Here is a 17,061-nt window from a genome sequence, read left to right on the forward strand (position 1 = left end):
TTATGAAGAAACAATGCATGGGTTTCAAAACTCTGCGTACCAAAATAAATTTACCTTTTAATTCACTTTTTAAAATATTTATTTATTTGAAAGGCAGAGTTACAGAGTGAGCCTGAGAGAGCAAGAGTGAGATTCTGTTGGTTTGCTCCCCAAATGGCTGCAACAGTTGAGGCTGGGCCAAGCTGGAGCCAGGAGCCAGGAGCTTCATATGTCTCCACGTGGATGGCAGGGGTCCAGGCACTTGGGCCATCTTCTGCTGCTTTCCCAAGCACATTAGCTGGGAGCTGGATCAGAAATAGGGCAACCTGGACTTGAACCCGTGGTGCTCATTTAGACTGTTGGCATTGCAGGTGGCAGCTTAACCCAGTATGCTACAACACTGACCCCTAATTTATTTTCTATGAAACATTTGAAGTACACTTGTATATTGGAGCGTTTAGTGGTAAAACGTCTTGATATCTGTAATTAACTTTAAAGTACTTTACCAAAAATCAAACATAGATGAAGCAAATATGGCAAAAACTGTAAACATTTTATATACATGATGAGTAATACAGGTGCTTATTATACAGATTTCTCTATCTTTGTACTAGAAAATGTTCCTAGTAAAAAAGACTAAAACAAAGGAGAAATAAAAAGGGGAGAGATTGAATATGCTAGAGGAGTAGGATTGTGAGTTTAAATAACCAGTGCAGGAATTGACCCAAGTATCAGAAAAGTCAGCTCTTCTATTGTAATAAAAGGGAAGGAGGAGAACATGAGTTGGTCATGTCCATGTATGTGCAGCTTTGTATGTCTGTTTGGGAAAAGGGAAGAATTCATGTCTGATGGCTTCTACTTTCTCAAAGATGTGAATGGCAAGGTGTACCACAAGTGGGGTCATGAGAAGGTTAAAGTTTGCAGAGAGTGCAAAGGAATTGAAATAGTTGATACTAAGAGTGAAATTGATGAGTAAAAAAAAAACAAAAAACAAAAAACAAAAAACAAAAAACACTGCATTAAAATTGCCAGCTGGTTTTGAGGGCCCGGATGAGATTGGTGATGTGCATGTGTAATAAAACTAATATGCACCATTGTTTGACTTCTCAGTCAACATTTGGCCACTTCAGTGCTGGCTGAAAGAAAGTAGGTATTTGGTTCATCTGAAGCTGTGGTTTTGTCTGTTGAGCATACAAGATAGAAGGATGGGAGACTAGGGTACCAGGAAAATTCTTGGTGAAGTGCTAGACTGGGAATCTAATCCAGATAGGAAGGAACCTGCCACAAATAGATTCTTTTTCCTGTTGGAACCCACACATTTTTTCTTATGAACCTTATTCCCATCAAGAACTGCAAAAGGTCTGGAACTTTTACCTACTTACAGGCTAATAAATTAACCTATTACTGTTTCACACATGCTGGTAGAAGACATGAGACTCCTTGGTCAGAGACAAAGGACTTTTTAAAAAGATTTGTTTGTTTATTTCAAAGGCAGAGAGATTGATCTTCCATCTGCTGGTTCACTCCCCAAATGCCCACAACCAACTAGGCCAAGCTATGACCCAGGAGTTCCATCTCAGTCTCCCATATGGGTGGGAAGATCCCCAAGTACTTGGGCCTGCCTCCCAGGCTCATTTGCAGGAAGCCAGATTGGAAGTGTGAAGTAGCTTGGACTTGAATCAGGCATTCAGATATGGGATGTGGGTGTCCCAAGCAGTGGCTTAATCTACTGTACCACAATGCCCACCTTACAAAAGATTTTATGACTTAGAACACAGCAAGTAGCATGGCACTTGCTGGTTTGTGTTGATTCTTCCAGCTCCTCAGTTGCCACAGGGGTGACACAGGTGGGAATAGATGAATACTGTACAAGTATTGGGTTTACATCACAGCCCGGAAATACTGAGTTTGGGTAATGTAGTAAGCAGAAGGAAACCTGCTCTTTGTCTTTTGAGGAGACATTGTCTCATTCCTCAATGTTACTTGTCAAAAATATAACCTTGAGAGATGAGCCAAGTGAAAGGGACTAAGGCCTTGAATTATTGTTGTGCTCAGCAGGAATGTGCAGTAATGCTCAGGCTCCCTGGCAAATTGTTTCTCTCAATAGTCCCCCGTCCACCAGGTGGAGTGGCGAGGGAACTGCTTTTTCTGTTTGGGGTTTCTATTCGTGGAAGCTCCATTCTGTGGGGCACTCAGCCTGGAAAGTTTCATTCATTTGTTGCAGATCATTGTCTGTCTCAAGTAACTTGCAGCAGATAGCTCCTGTTTTAGAGGGTCACCTATATATGGATGTGGTTTTGGGGTGGGACAGAGGTAGGTGGGGTGACAGATGGTTTTGAATGTGCTTTGAAGTTCTGAGACCCTGTCAGCCCCTTTGATACTCCTTTCTAGTATATTGGCAACTCAGCAGGAGAGACTTTAAACTAGTCCTGCTTGCTCAGGATTTTTTTTTTTTTTTGACCTGGAAAATAAGCATCAGAACCAATCGGGGTCTGTAGGATCTGGGGAACTAAGATATCCCAGGTATGGTTCAGCAAGGGCAATAGGGTTGCGACTCCAGAGATTCTGCATGCTGCTTATTGTCAGTTTGGCAGAATGAAAAAATAGAAAGATAGGAAGATAGAAATTTTCAATTTGTAGAGAGGCCATAATATTAAACTAGAAGTGGAATGTTAGAATGATTTCAGTTCTTCTCAGACTGCTTTATACTTAGGTGCCATTCCAGTCAATCCCAACAGATTTATTTTTTAATTTGACAAAATAAGTTTAAACTTAGTTCTGAAAGAGTAAGTAGATTTTTTTGTACTGTAGTTGATATGAGTGGAAGATAGGTGCCAGAAACAAATTCTTTCTATGGGAAATCAGATTCTCTTTTGAGTTGGACTTGGAATGGTCATTTTGGGATACATCATTGATCCAAGGAAACATAAATTTGGTTCAGATGCTTGAAGAAGCAGAGAAAGTCATTCCTTAGAAAGGAAAAACAGCAGATTTGAAGAGAGAAAGATATGGAAGAGCTAGCTAGAGAGTCCTGTCGCTTCTCATTCCTGGTCTCTCCCAGAGGTAGCACTCTTATGCTTTTGGCTCTGTTTTATCCTAGCCTTGGAATGAATTTTCTTTTATTTTTCAAGCTATTTCAGGTTTATTTACTGGAGACCAAAGTATCTTGGATGCTAGGAATATAGCAAAGGATAAAGCAAACAAAGACTCTGCCTCAAGGAGCTTAGATTTTACCAAGAGAAAATAGATCACAAAAAAGTCAATACAGACTTTTTTGGGTATTGGGTCTTATTGTGAAAAATGAGACAGGGTTAGGGGCCAAGAAGAAGAGAATGGTTGGGTGCATTTGTGTTGGCAGTGATGGGCTCTCTGAGAAGGGAACAGCTGAGCAGATGTAAGGGAGCAAGTGATGATGGTCCAGGCAGAGGGAAGGTCAAGTGTTGAAGACACAGGGCTGGAGCCTGTTCAGTGTATTCAAGGAACTTCAAGAAAGCTTTCAAGTGGCTGGTGGGGCAAGGTGAGCACCGGAGGGAAATGAGGTCAGAAGCATGAAGGGACTCTCTCCCCACGGTCCACCTGTGTGTGTGTGCATGTGTGTTTATGAGAGGTAGAGATTGTATCTACAGGTCAAGATAAAGAGTTCAGTTTATTGGAGTACTTGGAGCAGAAGAGATGTACCTTTAAAGGGCTCACTAGTTCCTGTAGTTAGGCTAGACTTGAGAGTGGTCAGAGGCATCTCTCACATCATCATGTGAGAGATGATGTTGGCTTGGACTGAGGTAGTAGAAGTGGAGTTAATCAAAATTAGATCTTAAATCATTAAATCACTTTTTTTTTTTTTTTTGACAGGCAGAGTGGATAGTGAGAGAGAGAGACAGAGAGAAAGGTCTTCCTTTTTGCCATTGGTTCACCCTCCAATGGCCGCTGCGGCCGGCGCATCTCGCTGATCCGAAGCCAGGAGCCAGGTGCTTCTCCTGGCCTCCCATGCGGGTGCAGGGCCCAAGCACTTGGGCCATCCTCCACTGCCTTCCCGGGCCATAGCAGAGAGCTGGCCTGGAAGAGGGGCAACCGGGACAGAATCCGGCGCCCCAACTGGGACTAGAACCCGGTGTGCCGGCGCCGCAAGGCGGAGGATTAGCCTGTTAAGCCACGGCGCCGGCCAAATCATTAAATCACTTTTAAGGAATAATTGACATGATTTGCCAGTAGATTAGATGGGGAAGGTATGAAAGAAATAGAAATTAAGGGTGACACCTAGAGGCCAACACTGTGGTGTAGTGGGTAAAGCTGTCACCTGTGACGCAGACATCCCTATGGGCACCGATTCAAGTCCTGGCTACTCCACTTCTGATCCAGCTCCCTACTAATGGCCTGGGAAAACAGTGGAAGATGGCTGAAGCGCTTGGACCCCTGTACCCATGTGGGAGACCCTGAAGAAGTTCCTGGCTCCTGGTTTCTGTCTTGCCTAGGCCTGTCTGTTGTGGCCATTAGGGAGTGAACCAGCATATGGAAGATTTCTCTTTGTCTCTCTGTAAATCGGCCTTTCAAATAAAAGAAAACAAAACAAATAAAAAAACCCAAACCCTTCAGTGAATAATCCAGATCTTCATTTACTAAACAACTTGAACTTCCAGTCATAATTGGGTATCTCATTTTGATTTTCAGAAGGACTCAAAAAGAAGTAGTATTTCAGTATTTTTAAAAGCAGATTAAGCGGGCGCCGTGGCTCAATAGGCTAATCCTCCACCTTGCGGTGCCGGCACACCGGGTTCTAGTCCCGGTCGGGGCGCCGGATTCTGTCCTGGTTGCCCCTCTTCCAGGCCAGCTCTCTGCTATGGCCCAGGAGTGCAGTGGAGGATGGCCCAAGTTCTTGGGCCCTGCACCCCATGGGAGATCAGGAGAAGCACCTGGCTCCTGGCTTTGGATCAGCGTGGTGCGCCGGCCGCAGCGTGCCGGCCATGGCAGCCATTGGAGGGTGAACCAACAGCAAAAAGGAAGACCTTTCTCTCTGTCTCTCTCTCTCACTATCCACTCTGTCAAAAAAAAAAAGTAGATTAAGATGTAAATGGAAAACTGAATCAAAATCTCTCCCCCTGTCTCCCTCTCTCTCTCACTCAGTTTCACTTGTTAGTGGTGAAGTAACAGATTCAAGGATGAGTGAACTGGAACAGTTGAGGCAGGAAGCAGAACAGCTACGGAATCAGATCCAGGTAAGAACTTTTTCATCTTGAAATGTTTACACTTGTATTTATTATCAGCAATGTACAACATTTGCTTTTTAGTTTATCAGTGTACATATAATAAATAATTTTAAGGCCAGAAAAGGTCCATTTGTCTTTATTATGCTTTAAGTAACTCTCCAAAAATCAGTCATAATGAATTCCTGTATGGATGATTGGCTCCCGTGTTCCTGAAAAGTTAGGAGTATCTGTAGTCGCAGCTGAAATACAAACAATCCTTTCCCTACTCACTCCCCTAGAATCATAGATTTTGGGAGCAATACAACGAGGCAGATGTTCTATTGTTATATACTAGGAAAGTACAAATCTCTAAAATGCTCAATTACAGAAACATTAAAATTAGTGGCAAAATCAAGATGTGTCTGACATGTTTTACCCTTGGAAATCAACTCAAAATAGTAAAGAGGATAGGAAACAAATACTAGCCCCAGCTGCAGCAAAATTAAGTCACTTAGAACTTCACACCGTAACAGGGTGGGGAAGAGCTGCCAAATACACTGATGTAACAGCCTGCGGGAAGGTGCCTGCAGCTGCAAAGTAGGGAGCTCTGCGGAAGGGCCAAGCCCAACCAGCGCTTCTTTGGAACCACAGAACAGATGCTTCCTTGGGCTCTGTTGGCACTGAAGAAGGCGGTGCTAAGAGTGGAAGGATACAGACTTGCCATCTTGTAGGCAGCCTCTTGGTGAGCAGGGTGCAGGAAAGAGGCTGGATTGTGGGTAGCCTGGAAGCCGTCTACTTCTTTGTGCAGGGAAAAGTAAAAGCTAAAAACACTTACACACACACATGAAGAACCTTAGCACAAAGCAGGGAGAATCTCTGATAACTTTCAAGACTGCTGTGACCCTTTCCAGTGTGACCCTTTTACAAGAGCTCTTTCAGAAGAACTTGTTTAAGTGCAGAATAAAATCTTTGCAGAGAGACTACAGTTAAAAAAAGGTGAAGGGGAGACAGTAAAAACAACACATGGATGAAGAATACTCACCAGGAAATTGTTGGTTCTGAGCAGAGTGAAGTCATAACCAGACCTGTTGCCAAGATTTTAAGGAAGTCAATGATTTAGATAGGAATAAGTTCTAAATGTTACATTTTAAACTGTAAAATTCTCAGGAGCAAGTATGGGTGAAAATCTTCATGACCTTGACTTAGGTAAAAGTTAAATATGACCAGAAGTACAAGCAATAAAAGAAAAAAAAATCAGTAAATTGGACTTCACCATCATTTAAAACATTTAAAACTAACAAAATGAAGAGACAGCCCACAGGACAAGAGAAAATATTTGCAAATCACACTTCTAATAAGGACCTAGAATCCAGAATATATAAGGAACTCCTACAATTGAACAATAAAGACAACTCAATTTTAACTTAAATGTTGTCATAGGCTTTGAGTAGACATTTCTCCAAAGAAGATACATTTATGAGGGTACTTAGAAAGTTTGTGGAAAAACATAATTCGCATATAATTTACATGTAAAGTTTTTTGAAATGCTTGTATATGACCATCAGACTCATGAAAAGGTACCCAATTTAATCATTAAGGAAATACATACAAGTTGAAACTGTAATGAAGTGTTACTTCCTCTGTGATGGCTTTCATAATAATTCAAGAGGACAATTACGAGTATTGGTGAGGATGCAAAGGAGCTGGAACCCTGCTATCTTGCTGATATCCCTGAAAAATGGTGCTGCTATGGAGCAACAGACAGATCAGCGCTACCATGCAACCCCCTAGTTCTGCTCCTGTGCATGTGAGGGAGCTTTCAGAAGTTCCTGGAAGCTTTTGTGAAAAACCAATGTGTGGATTTTAACTTTTAATTCCATTTTCCTACAACCTTTTGAAGTACCCAGGATACCCAAAAGAATTGAAAACAGAGATACACAAAACTGTGTGTAAATGTTCATAATAGCCAAACAATGGATTAACTCAAAGGTCCATCAGTTTTGATGAATAGATAGACAGGATATGCTGTATCATAAAATGGAATATTATTTTGTCATAAGAAGGGAATGAAGAGGCACTGATACATGCTGGAACAGGACTGGACCTTGAAAGATCATGCATAGTGAAAGAAGCGGTCCTAAAAGACCTCACATTGTGTGACTCCATTTTTATGAAGTGCAAATCCCAGAAAAGAACATGAATCAGTGATTGCTAGGCTGGGGCATGGGGCCAGTGGGAGGCAGAGGAAAGAAGAATTTGGGGTGTGTATGGCTTATTTCTCAAGGTGATGGGAATGTTCTGAAATTAGATAAAGGTGCTGATTGTACACCATTATAAATATATTAAAAATCACTGAGTTATATGCCCTACGATGGTCAATTTTATGTTATGGGAATTTTATTTCAATAAAATTTTAATGATTATATGGCATGGTAAAATGTTTATTTGTAAGTCTACATTTTAAATGAAAATATTTTAATCATATCTGCAGGTTCCAAATCTAAATGTGTTGTAACTGTCTTTCTCTACTTTAGGATGCTAGGAAAGCATGTAATGATGCAACACTTATTCAGGTAAAATATTTTTTTCCTTAATTCATTTTAGTAATTCACATGAAACAACTTGCCACTGAGATAAGTGACATTCAGATTATTTTAATTAGTGCTTATTTAATAAATGAACCTACATGAAAACATTTTGTAATTTGTCAAATACTTCACAGAGCACATACTTTTAAAAAACATACCATTAAAATATATGTGGAAGAGATAAATGCTATGAAACATATAGATTCATATACTTGATGATTCCTTTAAAAATGTTTTAAGTATTTTTATTTATTAGAGAGAGAGAGCAGGAGCTCCCATCTGCTGGGTCACTCCCTAAATTCCTGCCATGACTGGGGAGGGGCTGTGGCTGAAGTCAGGAGTCAGAAAAGCAATGTAGGTCTCCCATGTGGCTGACAGGAACTTGACTACCTGAGCTATTACCATGCTTCCCATGGTCTGCCTACCTGAGACAGGAGCCAGGAATCCATCCCCCATTCACTCTTACGCTTTTTTAGTTTTTTTAGTTTTTTTAGTTTCTGAATCTTTTTTCGTAGACCTTGATTGATTTTCAAAAATTTTTTTCTTTTAGAAGGTCTTAGTAAAATTTCATTAGTTTAATTAATATTAATTACTTTAAAGAAGTATTTTATGCACTGTACAACTATAAAACTATCTTTCTTATAGAAAAATTATGAATATCACACAGTACTAGATTTTTATTAATGGCTGGTTTTTCATTAAGGATTTTTTTTAATCTACTGATTGTTTCCAGTTTATCTTCTGAACTGTGTCTAAGGTAAAGAATAACTTTTGTCACTTTCTAAAGATCACATCCAACATGGACTATTTTATGCACTGTACAACTATAAAACTATCTTTCTTATAGAAAAATTATGAATATCACACAGTACTAGATTTTTATTAATGGCTGGTTTTTCATTAAGGATTTTTTTTAATCTACTGATTGTTTCCAGTTTATCTTCTGAGCTGTGTCTAAGGTAAAGAATAACTTTTGTCACTTTCTAAAGATCACATCCAACATGGACTCCGTGGGCCGAGTACAAATGCGAACAAGACGTACACTGAGGGGCCACCTCGCTAAGATCTATGCAATGCACTGGGGATATGACTCAAGGTTTGTCCCTGTCATTCTCAAACTGCCAGCAGAATTATTTTTGTTAAGGAGTATAATTATATTTTTTATTTAAAAACAACCTATATGTAGTGTTTTCAGAAAATGCATCCAATATGACCATTTTGTTTTCACTAAGAGTATTCATTAGCACTTTAGAAATTTAAAAATCTTTAATATAGAAAATAAATTCATCTCTCAATATCCTTATCAAATGATCTGGAGAAACTCTTAGAAGAAGATTCTTTTCTTTGCATTGGGGTAGTATATTCTGTTTTTTTTTTTTTTTATTATACCAAAAGTAGTTTTATTATTAACCCTGAAATTTAGTTAATAGCCAAATACTGATTGAATACTTTCTATGTGTAAGTTACTAGATGTTGCTACAGTTATTTATTATTTAAATTCAAAAAGGATGGAATTATGTGAAACAAGGATATTTTCATTGAATATGTCTTTTTACTTCCGCAGCCACAGCCATAATTGCACCTGCTCAAATGTGCAGGTACTAATGTCTGCAAGTGTACATGTGCAGACATGGTGCCACCTGGCTTGGAGTTTGATGATTTGGGCACCACAATTTACTGTGTTCTTGGGGTTCCAGTGCAGCCTGTGATGTTTACAGAGTGTCTAGAAATAGCAGGTCTGCCTGCTGCACAGTGTTTTGCTTGTTCCTTTGAGTTGGTTAATCTTATTGGGAAATGTCCAAATCAAGAAACTGTTTTTTAGTAAGAATTGTACATTGAGTCTGTTCTCCAGGAGACACCAAAATTGTAAAGTAGTGGAAGCCTCAGATGTAAACAGGATACTTGAGTACAGAATGCAGAATGTGCTTCTCTTAAGAGGAGAATGCATTTTTTAAAATTAACTCTTATAAAGCTAGGAGAAGTATTTCATCTTTTTCTTAAAGAATTTTAAGATAAAAATAATTTGCCTGTTGATATAGCAATTTTAACTCAAGTAGAATCACTTGAAACAGTGGTTCTTGCTTTCCTAAAATTTTTCTCAAAATTATTAATCTTCATAGAAAAACAAAAGTGTGACCTAGGACCTTCTCAGCTTGTCTTCCCCCCATTCTGATTGCCAGCTCATTACTTTATGTCCTTCTCAACTCGTATGCTGATGATGCCAACAGATCTTTAAAGAATGTTTAGTTCCATCCCTTATGCCACTGTCACCTTGGGTAAAAACTTAACAGTGAGTGCTACAGAAGAACCTGGTGATGTTATTCACCTGTAGGGAAAGGAATAGGGGCTGGGGATAGGCAGAGGAGGGTAATTTTTTCACTTGTGTATTCTTGTGGATCTTGAATTTTGCTCCAGCGTGAAAACTAAAGCTATAAAAGCAAAATTGGTGACTAATAAATTACATAATCAAGAGTTTGTAGTCCTTAGTCTGTAAACAGAGCTCTCTGGAGTGTAAACCCAGTCTGCTTTTCTCTGCTTGTTTTCCTTCTCAGGGCTCTGTACAAGTGGAAGACTTGGAACTCCTGAAACTCTGTTGTATTTTTCTATCTCCTGTCATAGATCATTCTTACCCTCCTCCTGGAATACACACTTTTCTCTATCTTTAGCTTTCAAAATTCCATTTTTCAAGACACATCCTTGTTTTTTTACTCTCCTATGATATTTTATTTTATACCAGTCTTCTGAGAGTTTTCACTTAGTTGATTTCTTACAAATATGCATAAATGTCTTATCTGCAGCAGATGGTAGAGGTCTCCAGAGCATGAGTGTATCTTATGTTGTACTTTTAAGGTCTATGTTTATTGACTTATTGAACTACGATTGTCAGGCCTGTATGTACTTACTGTGTTATTAAATTTAACCAAATCAGTAAACTAGTCCACTATTATCTACCAAAATCTTGACTAATAACTAAAATGTCACTATGAAAAAGATTATAACCAGGAACAGTTTTGATCAGTTGCCAAGTTTTATTTTTTAATTTATGTTCAAAATTTGGGGTGTATAGTATTAATTTTTTTAAGTTGGAAGAACATCTATGGTATCAATATTTAAATTAGAAAATTATATATGCATAACTAAGCTACTTTTTCCCTCTGTTTATCAAATAATTTTTGTGTTTGTTCCTCTAGGCTACTGGTCAGTGCTTCCCAAGATGGAAAATTAATTATTTGGGATAGCTATACAACAAATAAGGTAGAATTTCTTAATCATTCCTTTATATACTCTTAATTTACTGTCCACCAATTCTTTTATTACTACAAATTTAGTTACCTTCTGGGATAAATTTATTCTATTTATTTTCACCTACATCCTCTCTTTAGTATTACTCTTAATATGTGGTATTTTTTTATTTCCAAGGACAAACTATGGGAACATGCAGTGTGTTTTGCATGAATTTTACAGCATACTTGAACAACAGAAGAGAGTACCATTTTTACATATAAATGAAAAGTTTTTTAAAAACCTCTTATTTCCTAATAATACAACGTCCCTGAGACTTTTATTTCTAGTCATGGCTAATGTGAAGCTTTTCTTTGGCTCACTACAAGCATTGAGTTGTGTTTGTGGACTGCTCATGGGGTGGACTGGAGGCAAACAGTCTTGGTGGCAAAGATTGTGGAGACTCTTAATATGTCCACTGGAAGGAATCCCTGATTTAAAGTTGTTGAGTGTAGTGAAAAGGGTTCAAGAATACTTTCATAAGTCAAACACCCTTATACTCTGTATAAACATACCAGTGTTTTTATTAAATATTTGAAAATACTGTTTGTGAAATAAACAGTCTCTTAGTCTGAGATTTTAAAGCTAGGTAATATGACAGTTTTTAGAATATTAATTAGCATTAAATATGTCTCAACTATATTTTCCTGAAACAAAAATAATTGTACTTCTAAAATACTGATTTAAGTGAGATCACACAAATGATCAACAGGGGCACTGTTTGGCGTATGGACTGCTCACCCTTGGTCTTCCTGCACACCTTACGGTTTTCCATCTGACCTGCAGTTGAGGGCTGTTGGGGTAACCAGCCTACAGACAGTCCTGACCAGATCAGTGCAAAACTGTCGTCATTATTTTCATGAGATCCTAGAGTGTGTGCCTGTTAGTAGAAGGATATTAGTGTCCTCCCTTCACAGAGAACCGTTTTAATCCCCTGTGGAACCTGTTCATCCTCTCCCTGTTTATTGTTCAGTGGTTTGCTGGGGGAAATTCCTCTTTTGAGCACTATTGCAAAAACACGGAATTTTAGTAAAATCTTTAACACTTTCCACTTAATTTTCCAAATGGCTACATTGACATTCAAACTTCTTTATGTCCTTGCTTCTCTTAAAAGAATTATTATTATTATTTTATTTTTGACAGGCAGAGTGGACAGTGAGAGAGAGAGACAGAGAGAAAGGTCTTCCTTTGCCATTGGTTCACCCTCCAATGGCCGCTGTGGCCGGCGCACTGCACTATCCAAAGCCAGGCGCCAGGTGCTTCTCCTGGTCTCCCATGTGTGTACAGGGCCCAAGGACTTGGGCCATCCTCCACTGCACTCCTGGGCCACAGCAGAGAGCTGGCCTGGAAGAGGGGCAACTGGGACAGAATCCGGCGCCCCAACAGGGACTAGAACCCGGTGTGCCGGCACTGCTAGGCAGAGGATTAGCCTGTTGAGCCACTGCGCCGGCCAAGAATTATTTCTAAAAAGAGCACTTCATAGTTCCAAAAGGTTTAATAATATGAAAAAAGTAATGGGCATTTTTATGTGATTACTATTTTATTTTTCATTGCTCATTTTTTTTTGACAGGCAGAGTGGATAGTGAAAGAGAGAGACAGAGAGAAAGGTCTTCCTTTTTTGCCGTTGGTTCACCCCCCAATGGCTGCTGCGGCCAGCGCATCGTGCTGATCCGAAGCCAGGAGCCAGGTGCCTCTCCTGGTCTCCCATGCAGGTGCAGGGCCCAAGGACTTGGGCCATCCTCCATTGCCTTCCCGGGCCATAGCAGAGAGCTGGCCTGGAAGAGGGGCAACCGGGATAGAATCCGGCACCCCAACCGGGACTAGAACCCGGTGTGCCAGCGCCACAAGGCGGAGGATTAGCCTGTTAAGCCACGGCGCTGGCTTTTTCATTGCTCATTTTCTCAAGCCATTTCGTTGTTTTTATTTGGCTTGTTTTTCTTAGATGTATTTGTTAGTAATATTTACTTCATTGTAAATAGATTTTGAAAATGAATGCCTGTTTGTTCCTTTCCTTATACTAAGCATGTGTGCGTTGTGTGTGTTCTGCAGATGCACGCCATTCCTTTGAGGTCCTCCTGGGTGATGACATGTGCCTACGCTCCCTCTGGTAATTATGTGGCTTGTGGAGGCTTGGACAACATCTGCTCTATATATAACTTGAAAACCAGAGAGGGAAACGTGAGAGTGAGCCGAGAATTGCCGGGCCACACAGGTGAGCTTCGTTAGGTCTTAACTCTCCTAGCACACTGACTCCTTCTATAGAGTGCAGTGATCAAGGACAATGAGTGAGAAATTAGGCTCTACTGGTCAAAAGATGAGTAGTCAACTGGGGGAGAGTAGAAATTACTATGAATCAGGAAAACAGTTGGTTTTAATAATCATATATGTGTTGATCATAATTTTACTTTTCTTTGAAAAATGGCTGTGTTGTTGGAGTGAGAATTTAGCCTAACAGTTAAGATTTCCACATCCCACATTGGAGTACCTGGGTTTCAGTCTCGGCTTCAGCTTCTGATTCCAGCTCTCTGCCAATGCAGACCCTGGAAGGCAGTGAAAATCATGGCTCAGGTAACTGGGTTCTTGCTCCTCATGTGAGAGACCTGATTTGAGTTCCTGGCTCCATGCTTCAGCCCAGCCCGATCCTGGTTGTGGTGGGCCTTTGGGAGTGAATCAGCGGATGGGAGCATTCTCCTCCTTCCCTCATTCCCTCCTTCCCTCCTTTCTCCCCACTCCCTTCCTCCCTTCTCCTCCTCTGCCTGTCTCTAATAAATTTTTTAAACACTTTTCAAAATAGCAATATTGTTTATGTAAAAATGGTAGAACTGCAAAAAAAAATCCAAGTAATGTACAAAAAGGAGGCAAATATCGGTTGCCCCTCTTCCAGGCCAGCTCTCTGCTGTGGCCGGGGAGTGCAGTGGAGGATGGCCTAAGTGCTTGGGCCCTGCACCCCATGGGAGACCAGGAGAAGCACCTGGCTCCTGCCATCGGATCGGCGCGGTGCGCCGGCCGCAGTGCGCTACCGCGGCGGCCATTGGAGGGTGAACCAACGGCAAGGGAAGACCTTTCTCTCTGTCTCTCTCTCTCACTGTCCACTCTGCCTGTCAAAAATTAAAAAAATAAAAAATAAAAAATAAAAAAAAGGAGGCAAATATAATTTTCCTTATTTTCTGCTGCCATGTAGTAGGAGATTGTGGCATCTGTGCTCAGTTATATAATTGAAAGCATTCTATTAAGATACTAATGAGGTGTTTTTCACTACGTGAGACATTTGGCTTTCTTTGCCTGTGTGTCCACCCTACTTCTACAGTATAGTGTTTGGTTACTGGTGTTAATGGGGAGTTTATTGCCACTCATCTGATTTCCAGCAATGTGAATTTTTGGCAGTACAGTTTAACCATGCTTTTCCAAAATGTCTTGGATGATATTCTCTTGTCATTCCCATGTTTTGATACATTGATGATTGCTAAATATTTAAATGATACATCTTTCACAAAGCCTTCACTGATGTTCTTGTAATTTCTCACAGTTAATTTTAGTATTCCTCCAGGTCTTTACACAGTCTGCTGTGGATCATAGTGATTTCTGAGAAGGAATCTCTTTTGCTTATGTAATTGTCTTAGCTGTCAGGGGTCGTCCCAGGACAGTGTCACTGACACACTAAATGCCTAAAAATGGTTTGTTGATCAAATGCATTTGCAGACACATCAAGCTTAAAGTAATTAACAGCAAAATTTAGACTACACTGACAAACACTTGTTGCTTTGACTTTTTTTTTTTTTAAGAAGACTTATTTTATTTATTTGAAAGAGTTACAGAGAGAGGTAGAGACATAGAGGTCTTCCATCCTCTGGTTCACCACCCAGATGGCCACAGTAGCTGGAGCTGTGCCAGTACGAAGCCAGGAGCTTCTTCTGGGTCTCCCATGTGGGTGCAGGGTCCCAAGGACTTGGGCCATCTTCTGCTGCTTCCCAGGCCATAGCAGAGAGCTTGATGGGAAGAGGAGCAGCCGGGACTAGAACCGGCACCCATATGGGATGCTGGCATTTCAGGCCAGGGCTTTAACCCATTGTGCCACAGCGCTGGCCCCTGACATTGTATTTTTAAACAGATGTATTACTATTTCAATGGTAATTGAGTTATCTGATCACTGTTAACCTAAATATTCCTGTTCTCTCTCATGTAGGCTACTTGTCCTGCTGTCGTTTTTTAGATGACAGCCAAATTGTTACAAGTTCAGGAGATACAACTTGGTGAGTTTATTCCAGAACGCTGTTTTGGGAGCTAAGGGTACTAGTAGGAGCTAAGGTAAGAAGAGATAATTGTCATTAAGTATTTTTATTTATTTTGTATTACAGTGCATTGTGGGACATCGAAACTGCTCAGCAGACCACCACATTCACTGGGCACTCTGGAGACGTGATGAGCCTTTCCCTGAGTCCTGACATGAGGACTTTTGTGTCTGGTGCTTGCGATGCCTCTTCCAAATTATGGGATATTCGAGATGGGATGTGTAGGCAGTCTTTCACAGGACACGTTTCAGATATTAATGCTGTCAGCGTAAGTGAATAGCATTTCCAAAGAAGCTTTATTTTGCTTTTAAAACTGTTGAAGCCTATGGCATGGTTTTAGCAACAAAATGCCTTTAAGGAAATTCTTATTATATACTAATTTAACATTGACTGTCAAATGATAAGGGGTTTTTTATAAGTGTTGACTAATTATAAGCTAGGTCTTCATTTTCAGTTGGACAGTAAGTTTTATTCCCCACATTAGAAGGATAGATCATCTTGAGCAAACAGGCAGATCATAGATGTCCACACCAGTGTGTTCAGAAGAGAAAAAGGTTCTAAACTCTATGGTAAAAGGAGGTAGCAATGCAATGGGACACATTAAGGGAGAAAAAGGCAGCAATGTAGCCTCTAGAGTAAGGCTTTTGAGCTTAAGCAAACCTGGAATCAAAGCCTGATTCTCAAGTAAAATAGCTATGTGAGGCTACTCAGGCTGCTTAGTAGCCTTTGTGAGCTTTGGGCTACTCAGTTTTTAAAAGGGGATAACAGGGCTGGCGCTGTGGCATAGTGGGTAAGGCCGCTGCCCGCAGTGTTGGCATCCCATGTGGGCGCCGGTTAGCGTCCTGGCTGCTGCACTTCTGATCTAGCTCTCTGCTATGGCCTGGGAAAGAAGTACAAGATGACCCAAGTCCTTGGGCCCCTGCACCTGCGTGGGAGACCCAGGAGAAGCTCCAGGCTCCTGGCTTCGGATCGGCACAGCTCCGGCCATTGTGGCCAATTGGGGAGTGAACCATCGGATGAAAGACCTCTCTCTCTCTCTCTCTGCCTCTCCTTCTCTGTGTAACTGTGACTTTCAAATAAATACATAAATCTTTTTCTTTCTTTCCTTCTTTCTTTCCTTCCTTCCTTCCTTCCTTTCTTTCTTTCTTTTTTCTTTTTCCTTTTCCTTTTCTTTTTCTTTTTCTTTTTCTTTTTCACAGGTAGAGTTATAGACAGAGAGAAAGGTCTTCCTTCTGTTGCTTCATTCCCCAAATGGCGGAGGATTAACCTATTGAGCCATGGCGCTGGCCTGATTTTATATTCTTAAGTTTTTTTAAATCAAGAATAGATGTTTGATTTCATTTTTCTAGGTTTTTTTTTAAATCAGTGAATGTTTGGAGTTTCTTTATTAAAATGTAATAAATACTAGGCTTCTTTTTGAAATAAAAAGGTTTAAGTAAAAGTATTATAATTGTTTCTTTTTTTTTTTTTCTTTTTTTTTTTTTTTTTTTTTGACAGAGTGGACAGTGAGAGAGACAGAGAGAAAAGTCTTCCTTTGCCATTGGTTCACCCTCCAATGGCCGCCGTGGCTGGCACACTGTGGCCGGCGCACCGCGCTGATCTGAAGCCAGGAGCCAGGTGCTTATCCTGGTCTCCCATGGGGTGCAGGGCCCAAGCACTTGGGCCATCCTCCACTGCACTCCCTGGCCACAGCAGAGAGCTGGCCTGGAAGAGGGGCAACCGGAACAGAATCCGGCGCCCTG

The 17,061-nt window shown here is 40.5% G+C and overlaps 1 protein-coding gene across 1 annotated transcript in view; it reads left to right on the forward strand.

Annotated features, from left to right (window-relative positions):
- GNB4 (G protein subunit beta 4) overlaps positions 1-17,061 on the forward strand; it is an 82,209-nt gene that overhangs the window by 41,399 nt on the left and 23,749 nt on the right. The window contains exons 2-8 of the mRNA XM_062211462.1: positions 5,098-5,189; positions 7,694-7,732; positions 8,737-8,843; positions 10,939-11,002; positions 13,080-13,242; positions 15,214-15,280; positions 15,386-15,587. Coding sequence (XP_062067446.1) covers positions 5,133-5,189; positions 7,694-7,732; positions 8,737-8,843; positions 10,939-11,002; positions 13,080-13,242; positions 15,214-15,280; positions 15,386-15,587 — 699 coding nt within the window. The 5' untranslated portion in view covers positions 5,098-5,132. The remainder of the gene's footprint in view (positions 1-5,097; positions 5,190-7,693; positions 7,733-8,736; positions 8,844-10,938; positions 11,003-13,079; positions 13,243-15,213; positions 15,281-15,385; positions 15,588-17,061) is intronic.

Source organism: Lepus europaeus, chromosome 2 (assembly GCF_033115175.1).
Source record: "Lepus europaeus isolate LE1 chromosome 2, mLepTim1.pri, whole genome shotgun sequence".
NCBI lineage: Eukaryota > Metazoa > Chordata > Mammalia > Lagomorpha > Leporidae > Lepus > Lepus europaeus.